Here is a 15,521-nt window from a genome sequence, read left to right on the forward strand (position 1 = left end):
CATTTAATAAAAAATGCATATCTATATTAACAGCATTCTTCAAAATTATTTTGAAAACAATGCAGGACAGTTTCTTTGATAGAACTAGAAAGTACTTGGTGCGGAAACCTTATGCAGAAGGTGGGGCTACATCCTTTTCTATGCATGCAAAAGTTCAGGAAGAGGAGAGAGAAACAGGAATTCTTGTCACTGAAGGTGAGGTAGTCAACTCACTCATCTATTAAGGTTGGTGTTCACTCTACTTTGGTGTGCTGGAGACCACCTAGTTATTAGAAGTATCTAAACCTGCATTAGTTTGTCTGGTCTTACCCGTTTCTGGCTGCACCGTACAATCAAGAAAGTCTCAATACTGTGCTCTTTCAGATAAGCGTTGCGTTCCCCTCCAAAGCCCAGCTCCACCTCATAGTCTCCATTGAGATAGTTCAGAGTTGCTTTTGTTATGTGGATGCGCCTTGAATGAGACAAAAGACAAGCCAGTTTTGTAGGCTCTGAAAAGTTATCTCCTAAAAAGCCCCTTCTTGTCAATGACAGGTTCCATGTACCGGAACAAACAAGCAATAAAACCCAATCTATGTAGCCAAGCCACTACCCATATAGATGTAGCATGGGAGTTTCACCTGTTTTAAAGAAAGCAGGCCAGGAGGAATCTTAGAGAGACCTGTGTTCACATTAAGCATCTTACACATCCCTTTATAAGCACCTCCTTAGATACAAAGCACTCATTCTTTTATTCACTTTGCTCTAATGCACAGCAGATTTTTTTTTTTTTTTTTTTTTTGCAAACACAGGCCCTTCACAAACACGTCTACTCAGTGGACACATGTAATATATACTGTAGCATGTACTGTATTTTTGTATCATGCTAATCACTGTGGTACAAGAGTGCTTTGTAGAGGTATCCTATCAAATACCATAGTCTTATGCTTTCTCCCAGAGCAAGATGGAAAGGCACTTAACTTGGCAGCAACTCAGTCTCTAGTTGGCCCATACCGTGGTGAAACAAGAACTGATTCTGCGCTCTCACAGGAATGTTTCAAAAGAAAAGGCTGGTTTGAAACAATGCTTCATACAATATCCATCGATAGCTGGGATGCTCTACAGCTAACACCGTTAGCATACAATCACATCTCTTTGTAACTGTGACCAGCTCTGCTAGTGTTTGCTCACACTTGCTCATTTCTATTGTATCTATCAGCTTTGTTTCACAGAGAAGGAATTCAGTTCTTACCACAGAAGGATATGCCCATCTTAGCGTTTTGTACCTTCTGAAACCAAAGATATGCAGACATACTTAGAACACTACACCCACAGTTCATTTTACAGCAGAGACAGACTCTCTGAACCCCTGTCCCGCATTTCCCCACCTCGCTGTGACATGTCAGACACAAAACAACACATGGATTAACATGACAGCTTTGATGAAGCAACTTACCCAGCTTTGCCTCCTGCTTCCATGTGGTTGGCTAATGTAACGTCGTTGGACCACACATCAAACTGCCACTTCCTAAGGCCCAAGACCCCGCAGTGAACTCTCCCACTGTGGATTCCAACTCTCATGTTGACATTTACTCCTGTCACCTCCCGGACTAGTCTGAAAAGAAATATAGGAAGAAAGGACATCTCTAAGAATTGCATGGTTGTAGTCAGTGGAACAAACCTGCAGCCAGAACACAAAAATCCATAATGACCTATACATTATTAATGCATACACACGGTGCTGCTTATCCACATCAACAGGACAATGAAACAAAACCAGGCCAGCTGTACTGCTCTTGGATGGCCTGGATGGCCAAGCAGAGTACTAATTAGAAAGGGGAGCTCTTGGAGTAAATCCATGTACTCTGAACTCATGGTCAAGATGAGAACTCATAAAATAAAATCTTTGGGACAGTAAAAGGAATAAAGTGTTGGTCGCTGATTTCCATACCAAAGCTGGACATAACCTGCCAGCATTCAGTCTCATTGAGAGTAACAGCATGTTGCAAAGAGAAAAAGGAAATGATTTCAGAGATCTTAATTTGTCTGTATGGCACCAAGCATCAACTCTTCCACAGATGAAATATGATATGTGTGTGAAATACCCCACTGCAGTTGGACAGCTTAAATGGGGCTTACAGCTGCAGTCAGAGCAGCAAAACCAGAGAACCACATCTATTGCAATCACTCCAAAGAGGCAGCTACAAATACTCAAGCTCTGATTTTATTGAGGTTTTGGATACTCTGCTTACTCCCAAAATTACTGCTGGAATACTTTGTGGGTTTTGCCCTTTTAGGGCAAAAGTTAACTTCAATAGCTGTTCACATGGAAAATATATTTAGGAACGTGGGTAGGGGAGAGTCTTGATAAGGCCATCAGAACAACTCTGCTTCTCGTTATTGCTGATCACATCATTCCCAGAATGTCCATGTTTTGCAGCCAAATTCACCTACATCTCATAGCATGGACCTTTCCTCTGAGGTGTTATTTCCTTGAAACATGAAGTTGTCCTGTATATCTGTCAGATATCAACCTCTTTAGTTTTCAGGTTCATCTAGTCCTTTCTAGATAACATCCTCTGGACAGGTAAAGTCCTCACAACTTCCTAACATCAACACAGATCTAATATTCATGCTTTGGTTATTAATGAAAATGAATGAATATAGACTAATTTTGGACCCTAGTTCACTCCTCACAGTGTAATATGCCCCTTTAAAGACTGTTCTTGTGGAAACGGCTCCTACTCTCTTACAGTTCCTTTTCCCCTACAATCCCTATCTTACGTTTCACTATCTCGTTGCTAAAGTAACATTTATTATTTTTATTAATGGGCAGCAGAAGTTTATTAACTAGCGGGGAAGGGAAGGTGCATATGGCTAAGGTGCCACAGGCTTATGAACTGAAAGAGATCCAACCACAACACTTGGGAACGCAACAGGAACTGGGGTAATGAAAATGCACCTGCAGCCATAACCCTTGCAAGGACAATAGCAGCTGCAGCGTGGGTACAGCACTGAGGAGGGAGGAAGAACATGCTGCACGAGTGCTTGCTACAGACCCTACTGCACCCTCTGCCAAGACATGTTACTGACACAAGACCAGGGAACTTCTAATACAGCCATTGACGAGAAGCTGTCTTTCTCCAGACTTCGCAGCAAACAAATGAGTTTGGTTATCCTTTATAGACAAATGAAACATACTTTGCCACCTTTCTTTTTTTTGTGTTTATTTATACCAGCAGTATCATGAGTATAATTCTTTCTGATCTGGGATAACACTCCCCACTGTTATTGTGATGTGATGAAATCAGCCTATGGGCAGGGCCCGGTGTTGGTGAAGCCTGCAATCAAATGTTCATTAGCTATTTGTTACCTGCAATCAAATGTTCAGTAGCTATTGGTTACCTTAATTGTGAAACCTCTTATCTTGATCCTTAGAGGAGGAGCAGGGGGGGCAGAAAGCAGGAGTAGTGCTTTCTGCAATAAGCAGACTTATTGAGAGATAAGATTGTTAAATGCATCCATCATACATCAAGTGGGAAACAAGTTTTAAACGCTGCTGAAGAGCTATTTGTAAACAAACACTGAGTGCTCTTCAGCTCCATGTTTATTTCAAAGTAAGATGCGCTGCATTTAATCCATGAAGTCTAGACAACCTGGCGTTACTCAGCCTTGTGGGGGATTACACAGCAATGTGTCAAGGTCTCTGGCTTTCAACAGGCCAACTACTGCAGAAAGTGAGACTTTTCTGAACAATGTACATAGTATCCTCATTGTAAGGCTGCTGGCTAAGAGTTGCTGCTTCTCATGTTTTGACAAGACACTTTGTCACCTGCTACTTAATTGTACTTCACGTGGAAGAAATAGCATCCTTTCAAGATCTACTGAAAACTAGTTACTTGCACCTCCTTTTATTTTGCATTTTGCATGCAAACACCAAATGGAGACTGCTGCAAAGCAATAAAGTTTTAAACCAGCAAAGTAAAGGTAGGAAGACCTGACAGTGTACATTGTATACAAAGCAAAGGAATACTGCTGCGTACTGCTTTTTGGACAGGGTCTCCTGGGTGAAAACATACTGCTTTTCAAACTATGTATGTTATGAAAATGAGGCTGAAAAGTGTGGGTGTGTATTCATGTTTTTGCAGAAATTCAAATGGTAAGAATGTACAGTATCAAGCTCAGCAAATGGACAGCTCTAGTTTTTAGCAAGATGAAGTGGAAACTCCATCAATGTACTGAACGGAATGAGAGGAGAACTACATAGAGATCTGCTTCTCTGTTGGTACCACTGATACATCAGAAGGTGCTTTTGCAAAATAAAAAGCTAGAAGAGAAAGGCAAAAGGAGCAGAGTCTCTGCAGCAGAGATGGTGTAGACACTAAGGTCAGCTCAGTTACCATCCAAAACTGACTGAACTTTGTGCCTAAACTTGCATACACTCAAGATGAGTAAATAAATCTTCCCTCTCTGAATTCTGAAGGAATCGGCCTGTGAAAGCTCGTGTCCGATGCAAACAACATTCGACATTGTCTGCAGTCCTCTAAGTAATATAACTACATATAGGCCTTATTTACTCTCAAAAGACAGAAATGGTCTGGACAAACACAGGACTGTTAGTCTGACCTCAGGAGCAGACAAAGCTTCAGAACAGATTTTAAAAGGAGAAAATAAAGATAGGGAAGTAAGTGAAAATAAAGGAAAAAACACCATGGATCTGTCCGAGTCTGTGGCAGACCAACTTTATGGTTTTCTTCAATAATTAAACTGAAGTAAGAAAGCATTGAATCTGACCTTTTTGGCAGAGCAACACATGGAGAAGGATTAGTTAAGCTAGACAAGACAGACCTTAGCAGAGGAACTGTAATGTGAGTAAAAAGCTGCTTTGAAGACAGGTAAGTGAAGAGTGACTGAAATTTAATAAAGTTATTAATAATCCTCTGATTTCACATTTCTGTAATTCACTAGAATCCTCCCTTGAGAATGAGACTTCCAGTAATTAGAGTAACCTTTGCCTTTCTCATCAGGAGACTGTGCTCTGATATCCACATGGCTGTAATGGACTCAAGTGTCTGTCTGTCTGCTGTCAAACCTTTACTGCATTTTGTTTTCTTGTTCCAGCTGGTCTCCGTTTTTGCTGGCATCAGGTCCCTGGTTTGGCTACCTTGCTACTAATGTAAGGAAGACCTAACAGGAAAAAAAATCTGCTTGCTATTTGTTCTGAAATTCTCCATGGGGAATATGGTACTTACGAGATGGCCTCTATCATATCCATTCCCATTTCAACACAACAGTGTGCATGGTCAGCCCTTGCTTCTGGCAACCCAGACACACAGTAATAGCAATCACCAAGGATCTTGATACGTAAACAGTGGTTCTCCTAAAAAAAAAAATAATTAAAAAAAGTAATAATAAAGGAGAGAGAAGTATTCAGCCTATATTCATGCTTGCAATATCTTGCCTTTTAGGGCAGTGAATATTTACAGAAATCCAGTGAACCAGCACAGTATGTCATTTTTGCAACAGGAAAGAAAAAATAATCAGAATTATAATAGAAAACTTACAGCTGCTAGCTTATCAAATCTGGCAAAGAGCTCGTTCAGCGTCATGACCAGCTCCTGAGCAGTGCACTGGGAGGCCAGACTTGTGAAACCCTCTATGTCTGCAAAGAGGATGCTTGAGAAAAAAAGAGAAGAAAAAAAAAGAAAGTGTTACAGAATTTGTTGCTGATATTTGTCTAAGTTCTTGGGTAGAAGTCCAGGGACAGGGAGGCATGTAGGGGTGTCTCAGCCCTATAGCACCAGGATGAGCACCCATAATGCCACCTTATGATATAGCCTTTATCACATGTAAAGTCCTGTGTGGCATGGCCTCATTCCCTCCAGAGACTAGAAAGGGTGAAAAAAACCCACCAGCCTTTCATCCTCCACCCCTACTCAACGTTCAGAAAATTTACAGTACCCTGGGAGCTGGTGGTGGCATGATAATGCTATCAGCCATCATTAACAACAAGGCGCTGCTACACAATGACCAGATTATCGCAGCTATAAAATCAACACTTACCCATTTTGTTCACATTCCTCAATGTCTCAGCTCAATAACATCACCCATGTCATAACTGTGCTGCAGAAAACCCACACTCTTCTGTCTGCCTCCCCCACTGTCAAAATACAGCCACGAAATAAAGTCCCTCTCTAGTGAATAACCTTAACCTGCCTACCACAGCTTTCACCCCCGCTTTGGTGGTCTGCTTGCACACACATGCCCCAGCCCCATGGCTGGCAGCCCCCTGCCCTGTACCATGTGCCTGGCAGACACACTCCTGCAATGCTGTGCACAAAGCCAGGCGTGACGGCACCAAGTGCTGCCAGGGCAAAGGCTTGTGCACACTAGGGCTGGCTGGCCGTGCCCTAACACGCTCGGCTGTACTGGTGAAGACTTATCATCTGGCTTTTATGCTCTTCATTCTCTAAAGAAGGAAATATACACTGATGTACCCTACTCTGCTCATGTCCCAGCTGTATGGGACATGCTTCTCACTCACTGCTTTGGGGTTTTTTTTACAGCTTCTTAAGAACTAACAGAAATGAAACCTCCCATCTGTACCACACCTTCCAGCTGGCTCAGCCCCCAAAACACTATAAAAATATACACCTACAGCACTCAGGAGCTCCTCTCAGTAAGGCTGCAAACAGGCATCACCCAACTTTCTGTGAAATGACAAGTGCAGCCCTCGCCACCTGGGGCAAACCTCTGCTATTAAAAGAGGGATACCAAATTGCTCCCATCTGCCCAGGATGTACTGGGAAAGCCCCCTGAAAGTAGCGTGGACTGTTTTGAAAACACAATTATTTGAATCACAAGTATTAATAACAATTCTTTGATTTCAATTAATCAATTCTAATGTTGTGCTGCAAAGATATTTCTTTTAAACTGGAAAAAGCTGTCTCATTGATAATTATAACATTGAAAATATTGATTTGCAATCAAATGTAGCCATTATGCTAAACTTAAAACTATTCAGTAAAACAAGAACCAGACTATGTCTATATAGATCTAAGATAAAATGTATATATGCACAAACATTTATATAAATACAAAATCCATAACTTATACTTCTGTATTGGCATATTTATCAAGTGGTCAATTTCTTTTTTCAAACTGATTATTGCATCAAGCTGTTCTTGAATAGGAAGAGAAATGAAAAGTGTAAATAAAAAGGAGTTTGGAATTGTTTCTTCATTAAAAAATAAAACTCCAGCATGTTTTAGGCAAATTGCAGAGGCTATGTTTTCAGTTGAAATTCCCTGCAATGTCCTCATACAGAAAGCAAAAACAACAAAAATATTTTCACAAGCATTTTTTGCAAAAATCCTGAAACACATTTCAATTCTGGCATGCTTTTCATATTTTCCTTCTACATTTCAACTTCAATAAGTCATCAACCAAACATATTGCATTAAATATTTCTTTGCTAGTCAGACTGAAACTAAAGTGTACAAGAAAAAAGCAAGACAGGAATGCAGGGATGTCTGAATCAACATAAACTTTGCCATTTTTTAAACACTTGAGAAATACACAAAAAATAAATCAAGATTTCACATATCTACAAATAAAAGTAAACCTCCCCAAGAAATACACTTGAAATCAACTGAAATCTTAGAGATGAGTGTATTGCTTACAAAGGAACTTAAATATGTGTTAATTTGTAATGTACAAATAGGAAATGTATCCAGTTCTTATGGCAGTGACAAAATGTATCTTCTTGCAAGATTGCTCTTCTTCCAGAACTGGGCAAATTGCAGATTGCTCACTTGAGCATGTGTTCACAGTCTAAGCTTGTGTGTGTGTTGTGAAAGCCATGTGTGATAACAGGAGGAATAAAGAGAAGTTGCTGCTCTGATGTTATAATAGCAATGGGTATATCTGAAAATACTACGCAGGGATGCCCTGAGCCTTCTCCTCATGCCTGATTCAGAAAATTAGTGCTAGCATAATGTCCTAAGAAACATGGATAAATGACTGAAAGTTGCTCCCTCCATTCATCATTACTATCATGCTAGATAAATGGATCAGACATTCTAGAAGTTAAATTGCAACAATATTTTCAACCAGGCAAATGAACTAATCAGCAGAGACCTATGGACCTATCCTATGCACAGATTTATGCCTTCTCAAATTGAAACTATCTGATGACAAAATTTTCTCAAACTTGAAACCTTCTATGGGTGATCAGCAAGTTGTTCTTTGTTCAAATTTAGCAGCCATCTCCTTCATCTTGATCCTTGTCTTGTGCTTCCAAGGACAGCACGGCTGCAGCTCCACATGCAGCTCTCTGGCTGAGTTCTAGAAAACTACAATAATTATAAGCACTACAAAAGTGTTTATTATGAGAATAAAAGCTGGGAAGGTTTCATGATGTGAATCAGAAATGCATTCTGCACACAGGTTGGTAGCAATATTGGGAAGTTAACATTGACATTCCTGTTAGAAAGCCAACATTTACTACATGAGATGCTTCTCAGAATGAGTTTTCTTTAAGGAAAGAGGAATGCATGAAACAATTTCAACAAAGCCAGTTTGATAATTTTTAAGAGGAAAGTCAAGGAAAAAGAAGTTTGGTTTTATCTAAAGCAACGGAATGAATTGCAAGTATTTTTTTAGATGGTTCAAGTCTCTTCTCAGTCTTGAACATGGACATGATGCTTGGCAATAAGGGGAAGAGCTTCACTTGGCACATGCCTTTTCCTCTTTATATGAAAACACGTAACCAATTCTAAGTAGGTTAAGTCCTTTGCATGACTCAGTTTTTGCACACTGTGTGATTAACATGAGGGTGTCTACCTGCACAGTCCATCCCCTTGCACCTCTTCCATGTCAGCTAACTACCATATGAACCTCTTGAAGCACCTGAGCATGTTCCATTACAGGCTTAAGACAGCTGTGTGACCGGCCCTGCAATCATATACCTATACCACTGACCTATCAGAAGACACTGCCTGGGATACATGGGCTGCTGAGAATGGAAAACATCATCAGGGTATGTAAAGGACCACATGGGAGACGGCAGAGGACAGAGCAGTGATCTGAGAACAGAACACAGAGAGGGAAAAGACACATTTGTGGCAGGAAACTGGAGAAAGAACAGCACACGACTGTCAGAGAAAACAGCCCTTGCAAACAGAAACCCAGCCTGAAGCCTCTCTGTCCTCTGCTCTCAACAGAGAGCTCTGAAAGCCATTAAAATCACATTTTACTCCTCTGCCTAATCTGTTCCCTCCACACACTTCCACTAGCACTGCAGCTCCAGCTGCAGACACAACAACCAGGTTTGTTACTCTCAACCTTGCTAATGACCTGCAAGGGAGGAATGGGGACCCATGTACATGGTGCTATCCTATGCCACTTCTGTGCCTTTTGTTTTTAACCTCAGTAACCCTTATATTCAGCCTTCTCCCTGTAAATACCCAACAGTCCAGAAGCAACTAGGAAAAAAGTAGATTTCTTTTACAATAGCCATATGTGAAAAGCACTTGATTCTCACTCTGTGTTTAGTCAGAGCTGTTCTTTAAAAATGAAGCCCGCTGTATCTCCTTACACAAACAACATGTGCAGTGAGGTTGCAGGAGCATCTCCCAATCCTGCCAGTGCATCTTATCCAGAAGAGGAGCCTTAAGAGTTTAAACACACAGCTTCCCCACTACCCTTAGGTCCTTACTCCACACTTCAGTCTTTCATGTCAGACTACCCTTAGCAATGAAAAGATTTTATTAGAGGACAATGGTGATGGACGATCATGATGAAAGGCACAACTCAAGCCAACTATTTGTCAGTCTTCAGAGGGTAAGGCATTTCCTTGCTGGTGGGAGCACAATACCAGTAATAGGCCTTCCCTGTGCCAAAATGTGGGTTAAATGACAGCGGTCAACATAAGGTCAAATGAAATAATTATTATATCTATAAAATATCATGAGATAAGTAAGGCAGTGGTTTAGAAGTACTGTTAGCTGAAGCTGACTGTAAGGGATTGACCACACAACCTGCAGCCTAGGCATCAGCAAATATTACCAGCCCTGGGTCCCAGTCCCTTCATCTGGAAGGCTACTGCTTTGCGGGAAAAAGAAAAAAAAAAGTTTAGCATGTAATTAAAATGTTGTAATGGCTTCAGAGCTCTTGACATATTTTCCACTCCGTCACTGCCTTCAGATTTACCATCTGATTGGGTTTTTTCCAGCACTAACCAGGGCACGACCTCAAAAAACAAACAAAAAAATGGTTTACTTCTGGGAAAGACAGACAAGAAAAGGGGAGTTATTAATTTTATAAGTTTTCTTTCAAATTGTTTCTGTTTAATTTTGTTTGAAAAGTACCACAAATTGTGTTATAGGGTAGAGGTGAATACTTTCCTAAGCTCCTGTTTCAGCTCTATTTCCAGCATAGCTCAAGATTTCATAGCTGCACAAGGCAAGCTCAGTTTTGTGCCTACTGCCCTACGTGGCTCATGACACTGACATGGAAGAAAGATGAAAAGGAGCCTGAGTAGCTTCCAGATCCTGCCATCCTCCCCTCTGCTTCGGGACCAGCCTGATACTTGTCTGCTTTCACCCAAGCCCCCGGCAGGGGAGCAGGAAAGGTGGATACGTGCACTGGAGCATCCCTGTGCTGCTGACTCCTGCTGATTCCAAGAGCCCAGGGCTGTTGGGCAGGGCAGGCTGGGCACACAGCTTTAGCTGCCACTGCCACCAGGGTGCCAGCCTCTGCCGGAGCTTGGCCCTTACCAAAACCACCACCACCACTACTATGTACTGTGAGATCTCCATGAAAAGGATGTCTAGATGCTTTCTGCACAGTGGTTCAGATAACTGCAAAGGCAGAGCAAGGTGAAATTAAGAGAGGAGCAGCTAAGATGCGGAGCCAAGAGAAGAGAATTCCCGAAGTGCTGAGCTCAAGCTTTCCCATTTTTTGGTCTGTAATGCATTCCCAGAATAGTTAAGATACACACAGGCAACTCAGGTACCAGCTGAAGCCTTGGTGCAATACCCCAGAGACTGGCAGTGTAAGCCTGCCCAGCTTGGGCTGCTTTCACAGTCTGTGCTCAGGTCCATCCCACTTCACCTTGGGTCCTACCACTGCAGGCTATTTAAGACTCGCTCCTGTAATTCAGGTGATCCTTGCTGTGACTGCACTGCTAACATACCCTGAGGCATAAGCATCACAGGATCTTTCAGATGGCAAAGGATAAGGTTCTTAGCAAGGGTGTGGGAAGGGGAGAGATCTTGGCAGAAAGCAAAGAACGACATAAGGAGTAGGAAGAGCTAAGGACAAGGTGGGAAGCAGGAAACCCACATGAGACATTTTTACAACCACACACACCTACACAGAATGATTTTGAAGTGCAGCCTTAAATGTCTGAAGCTAATAGAGTTATCAAAGGACGTACATGACACAGGCAGTTTTCCCTGCAAATGCAGGATTATTCAAAATGCTAAATTAAATCATCAGTGTTTCTAATGTAAAAACAAAAAACCAGTCATGTTCTATTTTGAGACATGTGCATGCCATGCACGCCAGCCACAACATAAATCAAGCAAGGCAAGAAACACAAACGCTATCACCATCACAACGGTAATGCCAGTCATGAATATAAACACCATGTGTTACTGGGAACAGAACACCACAGGCACTACATGGGAAACAGAACAAAACCCCAGACTCCGTGAGCTTTAATGACTTATAAAAAACGCAAAGTGCATCTGACTGCATGTGAATTGAAGTCACGGTATTTTATTGCAACGAATGTTACCTACAAGAGAAGATAAAGTTAACGTACCATAATTGTTGTTCACTAAATACAAGCATTCACAAGCAAAGGTGTAACAAGAGAAAGTAATTTGCTGTAGACACAGTCTGTTCTTGTCAGTGAATTCACTAGGCTAATTGGTGAGGACAGTGTCTCAGGATGCTACTGTTATTTTACACCACCATCCACTGCTACTGGTGTTGTATGTAATCAAGTCATGCTATGAACAAGGAAGAAGAAAAAGGAAGGATGCATTTGGATGAAGATAATAAAACTCTCACTTGAAGGGCCAGTTGAGCCCTTAACACCAAACTTGGCTTTCACAGAAGCACAGAACAGTTGAGGTTGGAAGGGAGCCGAGGAGGTAATCTTGTCAAAACCCCTGCTCAAGCAGGTACACCTAGAGCTGGTTACCCAAGACCATGTTCACATGTCTTTTGAATATCTCCAAGGTGGGAGCATCAATTAAGCAGTTTGGTAAATGAGTCAATTTTCGCACTTGGACATCTGTTTAAAAGCCAGTTCCCCACCACTACTGTAAGTCCAGAAGTTATTTTCCAGCTTCTGCAGCATAAACATAGTATTAAGTTCATCTAGAAGTTCCTAGAATAGACATGGCATCAAGATATACCCAGTCTCTTTCCTAGCTATAGCCACTTGGAGATGGGATGACAAGGAGGAACTCTGTGTGGTCTCTTTTCTACCCGCCCTATGCAAGATTTCAGCTTCCAGAAACTCCAAGTGAGAGCACCTTATAGTGCTCTTTCCCTCCTGAATTCAATAGTAATGACAACAAAAGGACAAACCAAAACAAGCCGAGGACAAGTTCACAGCAGTGGCACAGTAACCACGGTCACACAGCATGTCTAGGTAAAGCAGCACAAATGTGAGCAAGGGCAACAAAGCCCACCTAAGGAGGGTGAAGTGGCCCACACAGATCATCAAGCTGAGTTACAGCCCAGTGACTGGTCCAGCAAAGGCTGTAAGCTACTTCCAGACTAACTTAGGTCTCAACAGCACGTCAGCCTTGCTCTCTAGGGATGTATCTGTGACAGGCTAAGGTCTTAGCCTCAGCCACGCGAAAAGCGTTCTCCAGAACAGCAGGACATCAGACAAACCAGAGGTTAAAATACTTCCTTTTCCTACAGTCATGGAAACTCACCACCACCACTCAACAGTAAAAAGATACACTCTCTTTCCTAAACTTACATGGTCATTTAAGGGAAGATCCACTTAGTATTGGAAATCACCTATTATTTCAAATGAGTCCTAGCACTTCTGTGACACATCAGCTGGCACAGCAAGGGGACTCCATCATGCACCATGACAGTGCTCCATCTTCAGATCAGGCATACTGCCTCCCACTTGCTCAAGAGGGTAAGAAGGCATATATGTTCACAAATGCTGTGATAAGCAAAGCAATACTTTAGAGAGAGAGAAAATAACCAAAACAGGAGAAAATACACACAAAACCCCTACAAAACCAAACCCCTAGAAAACTGTGAGCCTTTTCACCTCTTCCTTTCCTACAAAAGACAGAAAGCCTCTTGTCCCTCTTCCAAAGCAGCCAAAAATGTAAACTAAACCCAAACCCCATACTTGAGAAGTTCACTCTGCAAGACCATACCAACTGAAACTGGTGACAGAGTAAAAACTGACAAAGAAGCAGAAGACCAGATGGCTCTCAGAGACACTGGTGGCAACATTCAGACTGCCATCCACAGAGCTCCTGCATGATGACAGCAAGGCTCATTGCAAAGATATAAACAGCAGAACCCTGCCTTTACTTGATTTTCCCATGTTTGCTCTCAAATGAGTGTTACCAGAAGTTAGAACTGCCTGGAGGTCTCAGCTGGAAGATGCACATCTCCAGCATAAACTCTCAGCATTTGTGCTTGAAGCTTTGTCTGTGTTAGCAATGTGCTCCTGGGAATGCCCCACTGAGAGTGTCTGACCCTGGGGCACTCAAGAGCTGCTGAGAAAAATGGCACCATACTTTCCATCACGGTCAGTGCTCCTCACCTCAATGCCTGTGGTCTGCCCTTCACTGCTGATGCTGGAAATGAGAAGAAATTAAGATCCTGAAGTCACCAACCAGAAGGGGAAGACTGCAGCAGTCATACAGGAAAAAAAAGTTTCCATGACCTTCCTAGGTTTGCAGTTTACAAGCATGAGTAGTAATCCCAGTTACTGGAATTTAGCTAGAGCTAAGCAGCATCAATACTCAGTTTTTATTTTAAATGTTAAAAACTTGCTACCCTCTCCCTCTAAACATCTTGAGTGAAAAGATTTTCCTATTTCAGCAGGCTATATTTGACCAGATTGATTCTTCACTGGAAACAGAAGTAATAAATAGCCTTTTGGGAAGAAAAACTATTTGGGGAAGGCAAAACAAATAAAGATAGATATGCAGTGGCTACCAGCCAAACGATAGGTGGAACATGTTATAGATGCTTTTCAGATGAATGGAAGGAATTTTACTACTCCATCATCACATACGGTTTCAGCAAGTCAGGAAGAGCCCAGATCAGGGGAGTTATTCTATCAGGGTTTGCATTTAGCAACATTGGGGAAGGTTGTCAGGGAACTAGGTGTCTGTTGTGCACCAGCTGGAGGCAGGCAGCCTTTTGTAAACTCTCAGTTAAATGATTTATATTGGAGGTCTCAATATACACTGTGTCTCTTCTTTTCAAGGTGTCTAAGCCTCCTGCCCAATACGCAACTCATTGTGTTAGCGGCCATGGCTCAACTGCAAAACCAATACAGATAGATATGCAGTGGCTACCAAACTATAGGTGGAACACACTATAGGTGTGTTTGAAATGAATGGGAGGAATTTTACTATTCCATCATCGCAAACCAAATTAGGTGCTGCTGTCTGTCAAACATAAAAAAGAAATCCGAGTGGCCTAAATGAGATTTTGGGTTATTAAGAAGGAGACACGTCAGACCTTTTTCATGTATTTAAGAAGGGACTGTTGGGAATGTGAAAATTTTCCCAATCATTCCAGTCAGGGAAAAAAAATCATTTAAGTGAGAAAGATGCCAAATCCATTCCAACTCCAAGTAAGTAGAGGAAGGCAAAGTTAAAGGATATACATGGCCTTTGGCAGAAAGGCGCAAAAGAACCATGCATACTGCTGACCCCAACTGTGTGTCTCCTTTGGCTCTGAGCAAGCCCAGACTACCTGGGCCTGCCTGAGCAGTGGCAACCGAGCTGGCAAGTCTGTCCAAACTGGCGCTGGATTCAGCCCACACCAAAATAAATCTCAGATTCATTTGTCCCACAAGACAGCCTGAAATCCAAAACTGCATGTAAAACAAAAAGGAAAAGCCATGTTATTTTCTGGTTTTTGAACTTTAGGCATGCTTTTTGCTGTGAGCATTCTTGCAGTCTGTTTTCTGGCATTAGAGGAATCTCTGATGTCAAAATCCTGCCAAAAAACCAACAAGAAGTAAGACAGAGCTAAGAGAATTCTGCAAGAAGGGACTATCCATTACCACCACAGCTGTTGGAGTCTGGCACTATTCCTCCCTGCCCTCCTTCAAGAGAATGGCTTGCAAAAGTGACTGAAACCATAAAAGCAGCACAATAGGAAAGATAAAAAAATGAAAACTTAAGTACTAAAACAAAAGACAACTTGTTGCATAGAGGCTGTGTGCCAGCAATCAATCAATTGTCAGAGAAGACAACAGAATAATAATTTTTGGCACAGACAGTTAACAGTTGCACATGTATACCCTG

At 41.8% G+C, this 15,521-nt stretch overlaps 1 protein-coding gene across 1 annotated transcript in view; it reads right to left on the reverse strand.

Annotated features, from left to right (window-relative positions):
• The window catches only part of ADCY5 (adenylate cyclase 5), a 222,809-nt gene that overhangs the window by 55,881 nt on the left and 151,407 nt on the right, over nt 1–15,521 (reverse strand). The window contains exons 4-7 of the mRNA XM_080399736.1: nt 5,541–5,652; nt 5,229–5,356; nt 1,433–1,591; nt 310–451 (exon numbers count right to left, since the gene is read on the reverse strand). Coding sequence (XP_080255862.1) covers nt 310–451; nt 1,433–1,591; nt 5,229–5,356; nt 5,541–5,652 — 541 coding nt within the window. The remainder of the gene's footprint in view (nt 1–309; nt 452–1,432; nt 1,592–5,228; nt 5,357–5,540; nt 5,653–15,521) is intronic.

The sequence above is a fragment of the Falco punctatus genome (assembly GCF_963210335.1).
Source record: "Falco punctatus genome assembly, chromosome: 8".
Classification (NCBI taxonomy): domain Eukaryota; kingdom Metazoa; phylum Chordata; class Aves; order Falconiformes; family Falconidae; genus Falco; species Falco punctatus.